This window comes from Carlito syrichta, unplaced genomic scaffold (genome assembly GCF_000164805.1).
Source record: "Carlito syrichta isolate Samal-C Ts95f unplaced genomic scaffold, Tarsius_syrichta-2.0.1 Scaffold307711, whole genome shotgun sequence".
NCBI lineage: Eukaryota > Metazoa > Chordata > Mammalia > Primates > Tarsiidae > Carlito > Carlito syrichta.
In genome coordinates, this window is record NW_007251807.1 from 238,620 (window position 1) to 253,961 (window position 15,342).

A 15,342-nucleotide genomic window follows, 5' to 3' on the forward strand; every position below is an offset into this window, starting at 1 on the left:
TGTGCCCAGAGCCCCTGCACCCTGAACCCCGTGCCATTGAGCCCCATGCTGTCCGCCTGTCTATGTCTCTCAGGGGTGGACCTAATTGCCGCGTTCTATGGTTGCCTATACTGCGGCTGCGTGCCCGTCACTGTGCGGCCCCCACACCCCCAGAACCTTGGCACCACGCTCCCCACCGTCAAGATGATTGTGGAGGTACGCCTTGCCTGGCCTGTGGGGCCCGGGGTCTCCTGGGTGGGAACTGCATGGCTGTCCTCCTTGGTGTCCTCTCCCCCAGGTGCACAGGACGGGCTTCTCACTGGTGCCCTGGCCCCTATGTTGTGTAGGTTAGCAAGTCTGCCTGCGTCCTCACCACGCAGGCTGTCACGCGGCTGCTCAGATCCAAAGAAGCTGCTACTGCCGTGGACATCCGGACCTGGCCAACCATACTAGATACAGGTGCGTGTCCTCAGCACTGGTCTCAGGATGAGCCCAGTGTTTTCTTTCTTTGCTGTTGGTGTTGTCCTTTTGATGAGGAACAGCATCAATAAGTGCTGAGAGACTGCCAGCAGGAGCCTGGTCAACAGGTGGCAGAGGCTGTGGATCCTTGGGTCTGACTGCCAGAACCTGTGCCGAGTTCATGGCAGGACTCCCAACCCAATGGGGCATGAGGGTGCTTGTCTGGGGCCTCTGTCTCATCCTGTGTGTGAGCTCCTCTCTCCACTGAGCCCTGTGATATGGACCACATCTCTGCTCTTCTAACTGCCCCTCCTGCTGGCACAGTGGGCTGACAGTTCTCTGAAGCTTTCTGCTCTTCCCACCCTCCACCTCATGTACCCTCCAACCCAGCATCCCATTCCTTTCCTTGGTGAATGACTGACTTGTGAAATGCTGTGGGCCAACTAGAAAGGGAAAACCCCCTGGTTTTCCTCTGCCCTGGACATTGGGTTGGCTTGGTAAGACCTATTTCAGCCTAGAACTGAGAGCACCTAACAGATCCAGCTGGGACCAGGACAGCTGATATGGGGAAAGGACAGGGTCAGAGCAGAATGGTGGGTCAAGGTCTCACTGCCTCACAGGATTGCAGGAGGGGAGTGCCTGCCCTTACTGAGTCTGTATCCAGCTGTACCTAAGAATAGGGGTGGCTGCCTTATAAATCCACGAGAACTTGATGAAGCACCAAAAGGTACTCTTGCTATGGTCAGGGTTCTGGACTCTGCTACAAGCTATATGACTTTTGGCAAGTTGAATCCTGTAGCCTTTTCCACTAATCAATGACTTGATTTCCCATGCAGCTCTCATGGCCTGTCCACTCCCCTTCTGCACTCTGCCTTGCCCACCGTCCCTGTCCCACAGATTCTGCACAGTCTTGGTGGGTCCAAGTGATGAGCTTTTTCATGTACACACAGTCTCACTCTTGTCTGAGTTCCCTCTCTCCCCAACTCCCAAATGCAAGTCGTGCCTCATCTCTCACCTGTGAAAGCCTGAAGCTCTTACCTTATTTGGAATGTGTGCAGGAGCACTGACATCACAGGTGTCTCCTGTTTAACAGATGACATCCCGAAAAAGAAGGTAGCCAGCATTTTCAGACCCGCCTCCCCAGATGTGCTGGCGTACTTGGACTTCAGTGTGTCGACCACTGGGATATTAGCGGGAGTGAAGGTAGGTCCTCTGAGATCCTGTTTGGTTCAGCCTGGAACATGAAGGGAGTGAACAGAAAGGCTGTCAGATGCAAGTTTAGGTAGCTCTTCCTTATCCAGATCACAGAGCAGCAATACCATTCCTTAAAGTTTATGTCAAATACCAGAAACTCAGCATTTGAGTGGCCTGAAAGAGTACGTGTTTTGATGCCTTCTGGTTACATCTAAACTTTCTGATGTAGGACTGTCTGGCTTCTAGGAACAATTGACTTTGATGTGTCTTCTTCCTAGCTAGGAGCCAAGAACTCAAGTTAAAGTTTTTTACTGTCCTAAAATTTTGTTTCAAAGATTTTTAGTGTGCTATTTCATGAGTATTATTTAGATTATCTAAGGATTTGAGTCAACTGTCTTTTAAGAAAGTAAATATGATGTTTGGTAGTTTGGTATTATATGACCAACTGGATGTGTGGACAGCAGATGTTGCCATCAGTCCTCTCTCCCACATGTCACTGAACAGACTTTTACTTTACTCCATAGATGTCGCATGCAGCCACGAGTGCCTTGTGCCGCTCCATAAAGCTACAGTGTGAACTGTACCCCTCCCGGCAGATCGCCATCTGCCTCGACCCCTATTGTGGCCTGGGCTTTGCCCTGTGGTGTCTGTGCAGGTGAGTGCAGCCCCTGCCTGCCTGCTGGGGTGGGACTACTTGTGTGGCTCTTTAGAACTTTAACATTTAAGATGCCTTTTCTGAGTGCTCAGAAGGTTTGAGAAACACGTGCAAGTAGGTTTTTGTGGAGATGAGGTGGGCTGGAGTCTGAGCCTGTAATTGAGTAAAAGAGTAGAAATACATATTTCATTAAATATAGACACTATCCGTTATTGGTAATTGGAAATAATCTGTTTGATTCTTTTATTTATTTTATTTTATTTTATTTTATTTTGAGTTGGAGTCTCATTTGGTCGCCCAGACTGGAGTGCAGTGGCCGCTCCCAGCCACCGTAGCCTCGCCTGCTGGGCTCCGGTGATCCTTCCGCCTCAGCCTTCCGAGTAGCCAGAATTACTGGCATGCGTTACCATGCCCGGCTGATTTTTTGATTTATTGTAGAGATGAGGTCTCGCTGCCCAGGCGGGTCTCGAACCCGCGGGCTCAGGCAATCCACTCACCTCAGCCTCCCAAAGGCGCGGGATTACAGGCTGAGCCACCGAGCCCGGCTTGATTCTTTTAAATGCTAAAAAGTGGTGATCTATCTCTAGAAATGAACACCTCTGTAAGGATGTCCTTGATTTCTCTCCAAGTGTCTAGAGCAGAGGGAGGACCTAGTGAACGCCATCCTCTCACCTCCATCCCACAGCATATTTTCTACTGACACCCTCCTTTTCTACCCCCATGGTGTTAGAACAGAATTGTGCCTCTGTCTTGGCTGGAAAAGTGTCCTGGAGGAAGGGAAGCGTGGGGCAATCTGAGGCACTTGGCAGGTAGAGCCTCACAAGTCTTCTCTCTCACAGTGTCTACTCAGGACACCAGTCAGTGTTGGTGCCCCCATTGGAACTGGAGAGCAACGTGTCCCTGTGGCTGTCAGCCGTCAGCCAGTACAAGGCACGTGTCACCTTCTGCTCTTACTCTGTGATGGAGATGTGCACCAAGGGCCTGGGCACGCAGACAGGCATCCTCAGGGTGAGTGTTCAACCCAGGCTCTTGAGTATACTGCATACCAGAGCCCTGGGAAGCTTAAAAATAAACAATACAGGACACCCAAGTCCCCTCCCTGCAGTTTGCAGGAGAGAAAACCACTCCTCTCCCCATGGATCTGTGTGTACACCCCTCCTCTCAAGACTACCTGCTTGGGTTCCCTGTAACCCTCTGCACCACATGCCTCTGCAGCTACATACCCAGCAGGAAAGGAGGGCATAGGTCAGGGCAGGTCCCTGCGGGTAAGATCATGGTGTAGAGGCCTCGCCACACAGGAGGGCAGCAGATGTGGGTTGCAGATCTCAAGGCACTAGGATACCCTCTAGTGCTTCTGAACTTAGAATTCTGTGGAATGCAGAAAGGCCAAGGAGAGAGGTTTGTTTTCAGCTTCATCTTTGTGTGCCAAAGCACGCATGGGTACCCCCAGAGGCTTCCCAATACAGCACCCAGGACCCCAGGATCTTGCCAGGCTGCAGATCTGACTCCCCTCCCTTCGCAGATGAAGGGGGTAAACCTGTCATGTGTGCGCACGTGCATGGTGGTTGCTGAGGAGAGACCCAGGATTGCGCTGACTCAGTCCTTCTCCAAGCTGTTCAAGGACCTGGGCCTGCCTGCCCGCGCCGTGAGCACCACATTTGGTTGCAGGGTCAACGTGGCCATCTGCCTTCAGGTGAGGCACCTGGGCCCTAAGCAATTCAAAAGCTGGCTGCTGACAGTGCTGAAACCAATAGTCTCCTGGTCATCTTGTAAAGTTTTGGGCCTGTTTGGTCCATTTCTCCTCCTCTGAACCTTTGCTGTTTCCATTCCATTTAGCATTTAAGCTCCGAGTGCTATGGAGTTTTATTCTCTATTCTTATTGATGAACACAGGCTTATTTGGAAAAAAAAAAAAGCACAAATTGTTTTTTATCAGAAACTACTGTAATCTTACCTGTAAGAAATCTCTAAGTTGGATATAATAGGCAGCTAACTTTTTAAAGCAAGATTGAACTTACCATTTTATGATATCTAGCAATTTTAAATGGAAACTTTAATAAATATGATAATTTGTATTAACCAGATTCATTTTTGAAACCATAAGCTATTTTATGTATTAAAAGGAGGCCTCAAGTTTCAGAAATTGAAGAGCTCCCTGCAGTGTTATTTTCCAGAATTTTGTACTAGTATCTCAATTTCATTTCTTTCTAAGAACATTTTAAAACCAAATCACTTATTAGATATCTTACACTTGAATGTCATATTCACTCACATAATGCAAGAAGAATAGCCAGGAGGAAAGGTGTCTGCCTGTGCCAGAGCCAGGGTGTGGGACATTTTCTTGGTTTCCAAAGGGCTTGTCTCTTCCTCCTGGTGGCCAGGGCAGGGCAGCATCTTTGTTCATTTCCTGTCATCTATGAAAAAACCTCTTGGCCACTCTTAGCTTCAGACCTTTGTCATGCAGCAGAAGGCATTTGGGTGGGATCCTTTCTTAAGGTCCCTCACTGTTGCAGAAAGTATGACTAGCATGTGTGGCACAGAGATTAGTGGCTGTGAGTGAAGACCTAACTGTCTGCTCTGCATCTGAAGGCCTGTGCCCACCTTGCTAGATATCGGAAGGTATCTGTTCTTTATTTTGGGACCTGGATGCCACATAATGATTGCAAAAATGATCTTAATGGGTATTCATGTTTGTTCTTTAAGATTCAGTGATGGGTTTGCTCTCTCTTATCCTGTGCTTCTCATGTGGCCTGTTGCCTTCTGTTTGTGTTTCCTGTGGCTATCTCCTCCCTGTCTCACTCTACTGGCCTCCTTGGCCTCTGTCAGCCCAACAGGCTGGGAAAGCTGGCTGAGCAGGTATGACCTTGACTTCGACTTTGTTGGTGCCTCTGTACTCCTCACCCTATGAGTTTATGTGACCTTCTCGTGAATTCTAGACAAATACATGTTTCTTCTGTTGTCTCACTTTGTTCACTGTGGATATTGTTTGACATATTACAGAAGTGCTTTTGTAATCAAATTTAAAAGTAAAACTATTTCCATAATATTTAATGTTCAATAGCACTGTCTTGGGAGGAAGAGCTGTGTTTAGTCCCAGTGCTGAAGTTTTTGTTTTAATTCCAGGGCAAACATAGGTTATGTTGTCTGGGATCTTCAGGGAGTGATATTGATCAGAGTACTCATTTAATTTGATGTTCCTTATCTACTAAAATGATACATAATGTCCTTTAATTGGAATCAGTGTCAACTGTAAGAGTTAGAGGTCAGGAGAGGAGAGAGCTGAAGGTCCAACTCATCTGAGCAAGTTTTGGCTGTTCTCTGTTCCCAGGAGAATTAGGCTGGTTAGTGAGAGGGCAGGCCCTGCTGACAATGCAGTAGAAGTGACCCCCAACCCATAACAGTGTTTTCCTCACAAGAGATCAATGGGAATAGAAAATTATTAATGTAAAATTGTATGATTTGACCTTTCCATTCAGTGTTATTGAATGTTTCGCTCAATATTAAAAAGCTGTGTGGATGTTTGGATGGAAAGCACCAGCTCTGCCCCAGGGACCCTGAACCCTTAGGTGGACTTGCTGCAGGGCCTGGGAGGAGCTGCCACACAGCTTGCCCATGGAAATGAGATGAGCTTGAGGACCCTTCAGCAAACTTCCTCTGCTGCTCTCCTTCCAGGGCACGGCTGGCCCAGACCCCACAACTGTCTACGTGGACATGCGAGCGCTGCGCCATGACAGGTATCGTCCTTGCATGACTCTATTCATAGCCAGTGGCAAAGTACTGCTGGCTGGGTCTGCACTGATTGCACCCCCTGCCCCACCCTGGGCACCCAGACGTTAGTGGATTGGCTGAGTCGGGACCCTCTAGACATTAGTGGACAGCTGGCTCAACCAGGATCCTCTGGGTACCTGGGCACTAGCAGATAGTTAGCTGAGTCAGGAACCTACCCCCCCCGCCGCTGCCGCCGCCACTGGTATTAGTGAATGGCTGAGTGAGTCAAGATCCCCTGGACGTTACTGGATAGCTGACTGAGTCAGGACTCCAGACCATAGTGAATGGCTGGCTGAGTCGGGCCATGTGCACCGAGAAGAGGAGAGCTGTGGGCTCTGCCCAGGTGTGCTTTATGGGAGAGAGAGGAGCTTGGCTTCTGTCTCTGCTCCCCTATGTCCCCATGGCTACAGTGAATGTCCCTTTATTTGTCACTCACACAACTAGGAAAGGTAATAAGAGTGATCAGACATTTGACATTTATGGGGATGAATGGAAGTCAAATAAACTAACTAGTGGTAAGAACACTTCTTACCTGATGCTGTTGTAACATCTGACTTAGTTTTCATGTCAGAAATTGTGTGTTGGGGCCCATGTGTGTGCTTGCTGGTCTGCATTCAAATGTGTATTCAGGGTCCCTTCTAGCTTAGAAGCTTGGATCCCAATTTGGGATCCTCAAATATGGCCAAACTGCAGTTTGACATAAACAGTAGATGCAGCCTACTGAGTGCTAGGAAGTAGCCAGGACCCAGGAAGCCTCAAAAGAAATGCAGATCAAGCTCCTGTTGTGAGCACAAAGAGCACATGGAGTGTGTGCGTGGGTATCAGCACTCGGGGCCCAAAGTCACTGCCCAAGGTGTTTATGGTGAGTGTGCAATCAAAAGACTGACATCCTGGCTATTGTCAACAGACCTTTGGCGTGATAATCAATGTCCCACTTACCTCATGATTTGCCTTTTTAAGAAATTACTGCCTGTGTAGTAAGTTTTATTCTGAAATGTTTCCATTGTTAATTTTTAGGGTGCGTTTGGTAGAACGAGGTTCTCCACACAGTCTGCCATTAATGGAATCTGGAAAGGTACTGGAAGCTGAGATCTACGCATTTCAAGTTGTGTCTGAGTCTTTTCTATCTCAAACGTCACTCTGAAAGTAGTTCTTTTTTGGTGCCTGTTCTTGTCCTGCTATGTATAGCTGCACAATAATTGTTTTACTCCCTTTTGTTGGACTTTCCTTTCCTATTTTGCTGTTACAATCACTTGGGCCTGATGGATTTGTGTTCTGGAAAGAGAACTCTGGTTTCAGGGCTCAGCAGTGGCCACACAGGGAGAGGGTAGATGTTTCGACAGCATCCAGGGAAACAGAACAGCCCCAGCAGATTAGAAGCAGGAATGGCCTGGCACTAACCATAGGCTCATAACTCCCTGTTCCCCCTCATCCTCTCTTCTCACCTGCCATGAGGTTTTTACTGTTATTGTTCTATTTCATATACAGGGAAACTGAGGACACAGAACAAGTGGCCAGGCCTTGTGCAACTAGGTAGTCTGACCCAAGCCCGTTGAGAGGCCACCAGAACTGGGTGTGGGAAGCTGGGTAAGAGATGGTGGCCTTTGACCATTCTGAATAGGCATATAGCAGGTGCTCAGCAGTTGGATTGAAAGAACTTCATCATGGTCAGGTTTCAGGTCAAGAACTAGGGAGCTTGATGGAGTTGGCAGACATGTACCTCCTGCAAGGCTGGGGAGCAGCAGTGCCAAGGCCCTGCATGCAGTGCACTTGACAGGGTGTGCTGTCACTGTCTGGCCAATTGTCTTTTCAGCCTTAGTGAAAGACCCCAGAGTAGAGCAGGATGTTTACCTAGATCCCCTGCACCCTTGCTATACCCAAAGATAAGGTCCATTCTTAAGAACTGGGGTCCTTTTGCTAAGATCAGCAACTTATTTAACGTCTCTTACTTCTTTTAAAATTCAAAGTCAAATTTGGAGTGTCTTCTAAACTTCCTGACCTGACATAGGCACATCAGTGCTACAGGCCAACCTCCAAGGGTCATTATTTTAATGTCACTGAATCAGGAGAGTCTTGTGTCATGTTTTCTTTAACAAGGGACACAGCTCTCCTCCTTCCAGATCCTTCCTGGAGTGAAGGTCATCATCGCACATACCAAGACCAAAGGACCCCTTGGAGACTCACACCTGGGCGAGGTGAGCACCAGTCCAAGGCTGAGGGCAAGGGCTCTGTGGGAGGGGGCAAGAGTGTTAGTGCCTTACCAGCTTCACCCTCCCTCCCTTTTGCCTCAGATTCTGGAATTGTAAACCCTTTAGGGTCACACATATCTTTGAGAATCTATCAGAAACCATTTGGTCCTTTTCCCCATGTATATCATGCTCACAGACTCAACTCATGTGTAGGATTTTGGGGTGCTGTGGAACAAACTGCCCCTCCCAGGTCACCCCACCAGCAGAGGGAAACCTCAAGGTTTCAGGGCACTGGAAGGGCGACAGAGCTGCATAGGAACCAGTGCATCATAGAAAACAGCTGCCTTGGGCAGAACCTGGAAGTTGCTCCTTAAGAGTGGTCTCTGCACTGCGCCTGGAACACAGAGCCAGGAAGAACTGAGGCCAGGGGTACTCACTGGGGCCTCCACCTGTGACAGGGAGCTCAGGGCTCCTGTCCATAAGGATACAAAGGTGAGGGTTGGGGAAGGGCGTTCTGATATCCCCAATAACAGAGCAGGGTCCTGGTTGCCCCGAAGACACAGAGGATGAAGGTGGGCGTTTCTGGTCATCCTGAGAACATAGAAGGTGAGGGGTAGGGATCTTGGTCACTCAAGGACACAAAGAATAAGGTTGTGGGAGTTCCTGGTTACCCCAAGGACCCAGAAGGTAAGGGTGAAGGTCCTGGTCACCCTAGGGCACAGTGAGTGAGCGTATAGAGGAGCTGGTCACCCTGAGGACACAGTGGGTGAGGGTCGGGGTTCCTGGGTACTCCAAAGATACAGAGGGTAAGGGTAGGGAGTCCTGGTCACCCCAAGGATGCAGAGGTTGAGGGTGGGGTTCCTAGGCACCCCAAAACACAGAGCAAGGGTGGGGTGTCCTGGTCATCCTGAGGGCACAGAGGGTGAGGGTGGTGGTGTTCTGGTCATTCCAGCACACAGAGGGTGAGGGTAGGTGTCTTGTCATCCCAGGACACAGAAGGTAAGGGTGGGGGGGTCCTGGTGGTCCTGAAGAAGGCACAGAGGGTGAGGGTAGTGGGGTTCTGGTCATCCCAGGACATAGAGGGTGAGGCTGGGGGGTCCTGGTCACCCTGAGGGCATCCAGGGTCAGGGTCAGGGTGGAAGGTCCTTGTCACCTTGAGAGCACAGAGGATGAGGGTGGGGGATCTGGTTACCCCAGGATATAAAGGCTGTACAGGCATCAGTTGAGTTGAAATATCTGTATATATGCACATGCATCTCACTATAATATGGGACAGGAATGACCTAGACAGAGGTGGCAGTATAAGGTGCAGATCATATTCTGAATACTCAGGTTGATCTGTTATTATGGAAATGTAGGACTCATGTTCCTAATCCTACCTCCTGGGGAGTATGCTCTTAGATAGATGTCCTCGTGCTGAGTAGACATAGGCACCATTTGTGGGTTCTGCTGTGAAACCAACCTGGGGTTCTGGTCATCCAGAGCAAGTACCCCAAGGGAGCAAGTACCCCTAGGGAAATCAGTCACTCAACCTCAGCCATGTCTCCCAGGTGTTCACATAGTGTCCTGATGAGAAAGTGTTCTGGGTCCCAATCTTGAATGTGGACATGAAAGGCCCTCCCTTCAGCCATCCCTCTTCCTGGCCGGCCGAACCCAGGTCTGTAAGGCAAAAGATGGAGAGTCTGAGCCAAGTATGGGAACCCACCCCTTATGGCAGATGCTCAAGGGAGAGGCCACTATTGGCCACCCCCTGATCCTCTTTTGGATGCTACCATGTGGGGTAACTTAGAGCCAGGCATTGTAAATGTGGGAAAATAACTGTGGGTTTTGGAGTGCTCTTGTGTCTAGGAGGGCCCCATACACCGAGTATTGTAGATGCAGTTCTCTGGTCCATTGGTCTGTGTGTGAATGCACATAAACACATGCACATGGATATGTGGATGCACACAAACATGTATGGGCTGACGTGGGCTCTGGGTCAATAGTAGTTTGATTTAAGGGAGGTGGAATTACCTCTATGTTCTCCTCTATAGGATAGAGTCCTACAAATGTCATCCCTGGGTCAAAGGAATACCGTATTTGAAGAGGAAAAAGATACTTGAAAAGAGAAAAGCAAAAATGTTATGTTTGCTTTCTGTCCATAATTTGTGCTTACTTCACAAAATAAGAGACAATGAATATTACCCCCCTCTGTTTTTCTTGAGCATCTGTACTGGCAGCTTGTACATACCCACCTTCTTGTCCCCTGTCCCCCTCCAGATCTGGGTGAGCAGCCCCCACAATGCCACTGGGTATTACACGGTCTATGGGGAGGAGGCACTTCATGCTGACCACTTCAGTGCCCGACTGAGTTTTGGAGACACCCAGACCATCTGGGCAAGGACTGGCTACCTTGGCTTCCTTCGAAGAACAGAGCTCACCGATGCCAGTGGAGGTGAGGGGTTGGGATGCTACATTAGCATCATGTGAGGCAGGTGGGGATATTGAGGACTCGCATGTGGAACAACTTGGGTTTCTTGAGCCCTTGGTTACCTGCTGGCACTCCTCACTCCTTGCTGTGATCTTATGTCATTCAGTGTGGAGTAAATGACATGCTCTTGATAGTGGTTTTCTCTGAAAATTATTATTTTTCTCTTCATGACTGCCTCTGTTGAGTGTATGGGGGATAGGTGTCAGTTGTGAGGCCACATCCTCCCCCAGGCTGTATTGGCCTTCCCAGCAGCTATGTTACTATCAGCACCCTCCCCATACATGGCCATTCAAAGTTGTGGCCAGTGTCCAATGGACCCTGTACAGCCAAAGTAAGCTGGCCAGGTCAAGGCAGAACTTCAGGTGATTCCTATAGATGCTGCTCTGTTTCCAGAGATCAAAATTATTTAATAATATTCATTTACATATTGCCATACCTTCCTGAGGTGGTGACTGGCTGCCAGCACCTACGTCACCCTCTGCATGATGCATGGGGCCCTCGTTATGTTTGAGTGGAGACCTCCCTGTGCTAGAGAGCCCCTAGCTGGTCTTAGAGGGCATGTGGGTGTTCAGACTGTGTGCCCACCTGTCTGGGCACTTGCACATGCACACTGTTCACAGGGCGGCATGATGCACTATATGTTGTTGGGTCTCTGGACGAAACACTCGAGCTGAGAGGCATGCGGTACCACCCCATTGACATTGAGACATCTGTGATCCGAGCACATAGGAGCATCGCTGAGTGGTGAGATCCTGGATGGCGGGTGGCCTACTCAACCCTTCCTCATGCCAGGGACTTCTAGGCCAGGGACTTCCATGCCAGGGACTTCCAGACCCTGGGGACAGGCCTCCTGTACAGTCACCCTGGTCACAGTGAAACTGTGACTATCCCCAAATGTCCAGGCAAAATGTACGATCTCTATAGTTCTCATCTGAAATAATTCTACTTTTAACATGAATTTCTTAAGTGGTTATGACTCATTTCCTCACTTGTAGCTGGAGCTTGCGTTGGAACAGGTACAGCTCTCAGCACCAAATAACACTCCTGATTCTAAGCAAGAGCTTTAATTAGATTAGACATTTCTGTAAAATGTGTCTGGCCAGACCTTTAGATTATGGGTAGTGTTAAATAACCCTGTAATGCTGGTGTTTTTCACTCTCTTTGCACCATCCTTTCCCAAGTATCCATTAGTTCCCGTGGCTTTTGCCCATTCCTGTGTGATACGATCTCTCTTCTCCCTGCAGTGCTGTGTTCACCTGGACCAACCTGCTAGTTGTCGTGGTGGAGCTGGATGGGCTGGAGCAGGATGCGCTGGACCTGGTGGCCTTGGTGACCAATGTGGTACTGGAGGAACACTACCTGGTTGTGGGCGTGGTGGTCATTGTGGACCCAGGTGTGATCCCCATCAACTCTCGGGGTGAAAAGCAGCGCATGCATCTACGGGATGGCTTCCTGGCTGACCAGCTGGATCCAATCTATGTGGCCTACAACATGTGAACTCAGCACACCAGCCTCAGATGCCAGCGATGGGAGACCTGATCAGTCCAAGGTGTGACATGGGAAGACACCATGGAGTCTCCCCACAGGGAGAACAGAATTTGCTTTCACAACTTGCCCTTCCTGTACTTTTACAGCTCCTTCTCAACAGTTTCCCAAATCTCATCTTAGAAAGCACTTCCTGAATTATTTAAAGAAACATTTGGAATCTGCCAAGTATATTTGTAAAAACGTGGATACTGATATTTAACAGATGGAATGACTGGAAAAGGAATGGAAGGGCCTTGTGTGGGCATTGTGTGGAATCATTGACACCCGTGGTTGTTCTCTGCTGTACTGCAAGTTTGCACTTTCTTTAGCCTCAAAATATAGTTCCTAATTTTAGAAATTTAACTATTTCCACTTCAGTTGGCAAATTCATATATAGAATACATGCTGAAGAGAACTTTGAGGTCATGAATACAACTTCCCTGCTTATGTTTCAAGGAGTGAAGCCCAGCTCAGCAAAGCTAATGGGAAGGGAGCAAGTCTGAGTCCATCCTCCCCAGTCATAGAGGGCACCATGGCCATGCATGGTACTTCCTCTGCCAGTTTCTTTATTTGAACAGGCGAGTCGGATGTCAGCATATGTTGTCATAGACGCTTGATAAATGCCATTTTGGATGGTCAAGTTAGATGCTCTGTTTCAGAAAGATAAGCCAGCATTTAGTTTAAAATCATTTTCCTGGTTTGTAACTTCATGCTACTAGTTAAATTGCTAGTTTTCATAACACTACAATATTAACTCTTCTTGTAGAAGTGTACTGATTTATTATTTTTATTCCAAGTCAGCAAATGGAAACATTGGCTGCAATCTAAGTTTTACATCCATTACTGCTTGTTTGGTAAGCACCTGCAGTACTGTCGAGGGGCAACTGAGTAGCCTTGCCCCACGTTGAAGGTGAAGATGGTTACATCATCACTGGCTTTTGCATTTTGAGTTCTGTGCCACTCACATTTGGCCAAACCATTTTTCACTTATTTTACTCAAATTTGACAAGCTTACTGAGTGATCTAAAATGATACTGAACCTAAATCAAAGAAGGGAATGTAAAATGCTGTAGATACTTCTAAGAATTTGAAGTTGAGCACGAATCTAAGACACAGATTATTTTTATATAGTTAATTAAGAGTATGTTATGAAATTGTTGGGCTTTTGGGCATTGAGGGTGGGAAATTTTATGAATCATGCATGCTTCAGAGAAACAACCAGGTTTTTCCAGAATTAGCCTGGATCAGTGCCTAATAAAGCTGTTATTAATGCTCCACAAATGAGTCTGGCTAACTGGACCAACTCTCATATTTACTCTTGTCTGGCTACAGATAGCACTGTGCATAGTAGCCCTGTCTGCCCATGGTGTTGGGCTGTGGTATAGTATGTTGCAACATACTAGAATCCTAATAATTCTGTTGTAATTATGTACAGAATCTATGTAATTTATTGTTTCACATAGAGAGGTTCTAGCAGTGGTCTAATGGACATTCCTGACAATACAATGGCTGGTAAGGGAAAAGAACTACCTAACTTCTATCTTAATGTAGTTTTATAGAAAACAAAAATTGTAAACTTTTTGTATTGAAAGGTCAGTGGCAGTAAGACAAGATGTCTTATAAATTAAAATTGTAAGAAGTACATTAAAAATGTTTTAGAATTATTCTCTGGAAATTCTGTATATCATTCTAAAATTTTTATATTATAATGTGAATAAAAGTTATTGACTTTGTAATTCTGCATTTCTAAATGTGTGAAAAAATTTTTTAAATTACCCCAAATAGGATGTATTTTATTTTGCATTACTTTTTTCTGACTATAAAAGCAATTATGCTTAAAGCATAAAATCTAGAGAGCACATTAAAGTGTAAAAAAATGAAAATAACGTATAATCCTACCTTTGAGTAATAACAGCATTAGTATTTGACATAAATCCTCTCAGGGATTTTTTTTCCTTTATTTTTACAAAATTAGGATCATATTTTATAATCTGCTTTTGTACTTAATAAATTACAGACTTTTTAATCTATTACATATATTCTTCTACATGTTTTAATTACTATATTTTACAGGTATGCTATGACTAATGTAGCATTTGCTTTATTGCTGTACACCAATGTTGTTTCAACAGTAAATCTCCTGTTAATGCATGTTTACACATTCATGATTACAGTTACTGCCTTGGACTCAGTTCTTACAGGTAGAGTGAATAGGTCAGAGTTCATGCTGGGAGTGAAGCTTTGAGTACCTGTTGTCCTCCAGAAGAGCAGGATGGCAGTGTGAGAAGCTCATTGGAGCTGCTCAGCAATACTGGCAATGGACTTGTGCTTGATTAAAATAAGCTTCTGACAATTTGATAGGGAAATAATTTGTTGTATCTAGTCATGCTGAATATGTTCTCACAAGTTTATGGCCATTTTAATTTCTCATTTGGTCTATTGTTGACAAAAAACCCCCCAAACTCTGTAAAATATTTAAAGAAGTTTATTCTGAGCCGAATATGAGTGACCAAGGCCCAAGGCACAGCCCCAGGAGGTCCTGAGAACATTGCCCAAGGTGGTTGGATTGCAGCTTGGTTTTATATATTTTAGGGAGATAGAAGTTACAGGCAAATACATAAATCCATACATGTGAGATCTATATTGGTCGGGCCTGGAAAGGCAGGACATCTCCAAGCAGGGGGCTTATAGATCATAGGTAGATTCAAAGATTTTTCTGACTGGCAACTGGTTGAAAGAGTTAAGCTCTGTCTGAAGAATGTAAAACCAGTAAGAGAAATGCTTGAGTTAAGATAAAAGGGGAATTGGAGAAGCCAAGGTTCTTCTTACACAGAGGAAGTCTCTAAATAGCAGGCTTCAGAGAGAATAGGGGATAAATGTCTTAAAACATTTAAAATCTACAGATGCAGATTTCCCCAAGACTGACTTTGTAGGATCACTTTACAGTATGTCACAGGAACCTATTTTGGGATAAAGTATTTTTATTTCCATCAGGGCCTGCTATCTATCATGTGATGCTATAGCAAAGTCAGGTTGGAATTTGGTACCTTATTGCCACAGAGTCTGTTTTGTCAGTTTTATGATCTCTAATGTTAATGGAGA

At 46.6% G+C, this 15,342-nt stretch overlaps 1 protein-coding gene across 2 annotated transcripts in view; it reads left to right on the plus strand.

The window, feature by feature from the left end:
• The window catches only part of DIP2A (disco interacting protein 2 homolog A), a 123,221-nt gene extending 109,240 nt beyond the window's left edge, over positions 1-13,981 (plus strand). For both annotated transcript variants that reach the window (XM_008064565.1, XM_008064566.2), the window contains exons 27-38: positions 74-195; positions 327-438; positions 1,532-1,641; positions 2,157-2,287; positions 3,127-3,295; positions 3,810-3,980; positions 5,959-6,020; positions 7,072-7,129; positions 8,175-8,249; positions 10,503-10,677; positions 11,334-11,457; positions 11,958-13,981. In XM_008064565.1, the coding sequence (XP_008062756.1) occupies positions 74-195; positions 327-438; positions 1,532-1,641; positions 2,157-2,287; positions 3,127-3,295; positions 3,810-3,980; positions 5,959-6,020; positions 7,072-7,129; positions 8,175-8,249; positions 10,503-10,677; positions 11,334-11,457; positions 11,958-12,210 (1,562 nt within the window). In that variant the 3' untranslated portion in view covers positions 12,211-13,981. The remainder of the gene's footprint in view (positions 1-73; positions 196-326; positions 439-1,531; positions 1,642-2,156; positions 2,288-3,126; positions 3,296-3,809; positions 3,981-5,958; positions 6,021-7,071; positions 7,130-8,174; positions 8,250-10,502; positions 10,678-11,333; positions 11,458-11,957) is intronic.
• Positions 13,982-15,342: the final 1,361 nt, after the last annotated feature.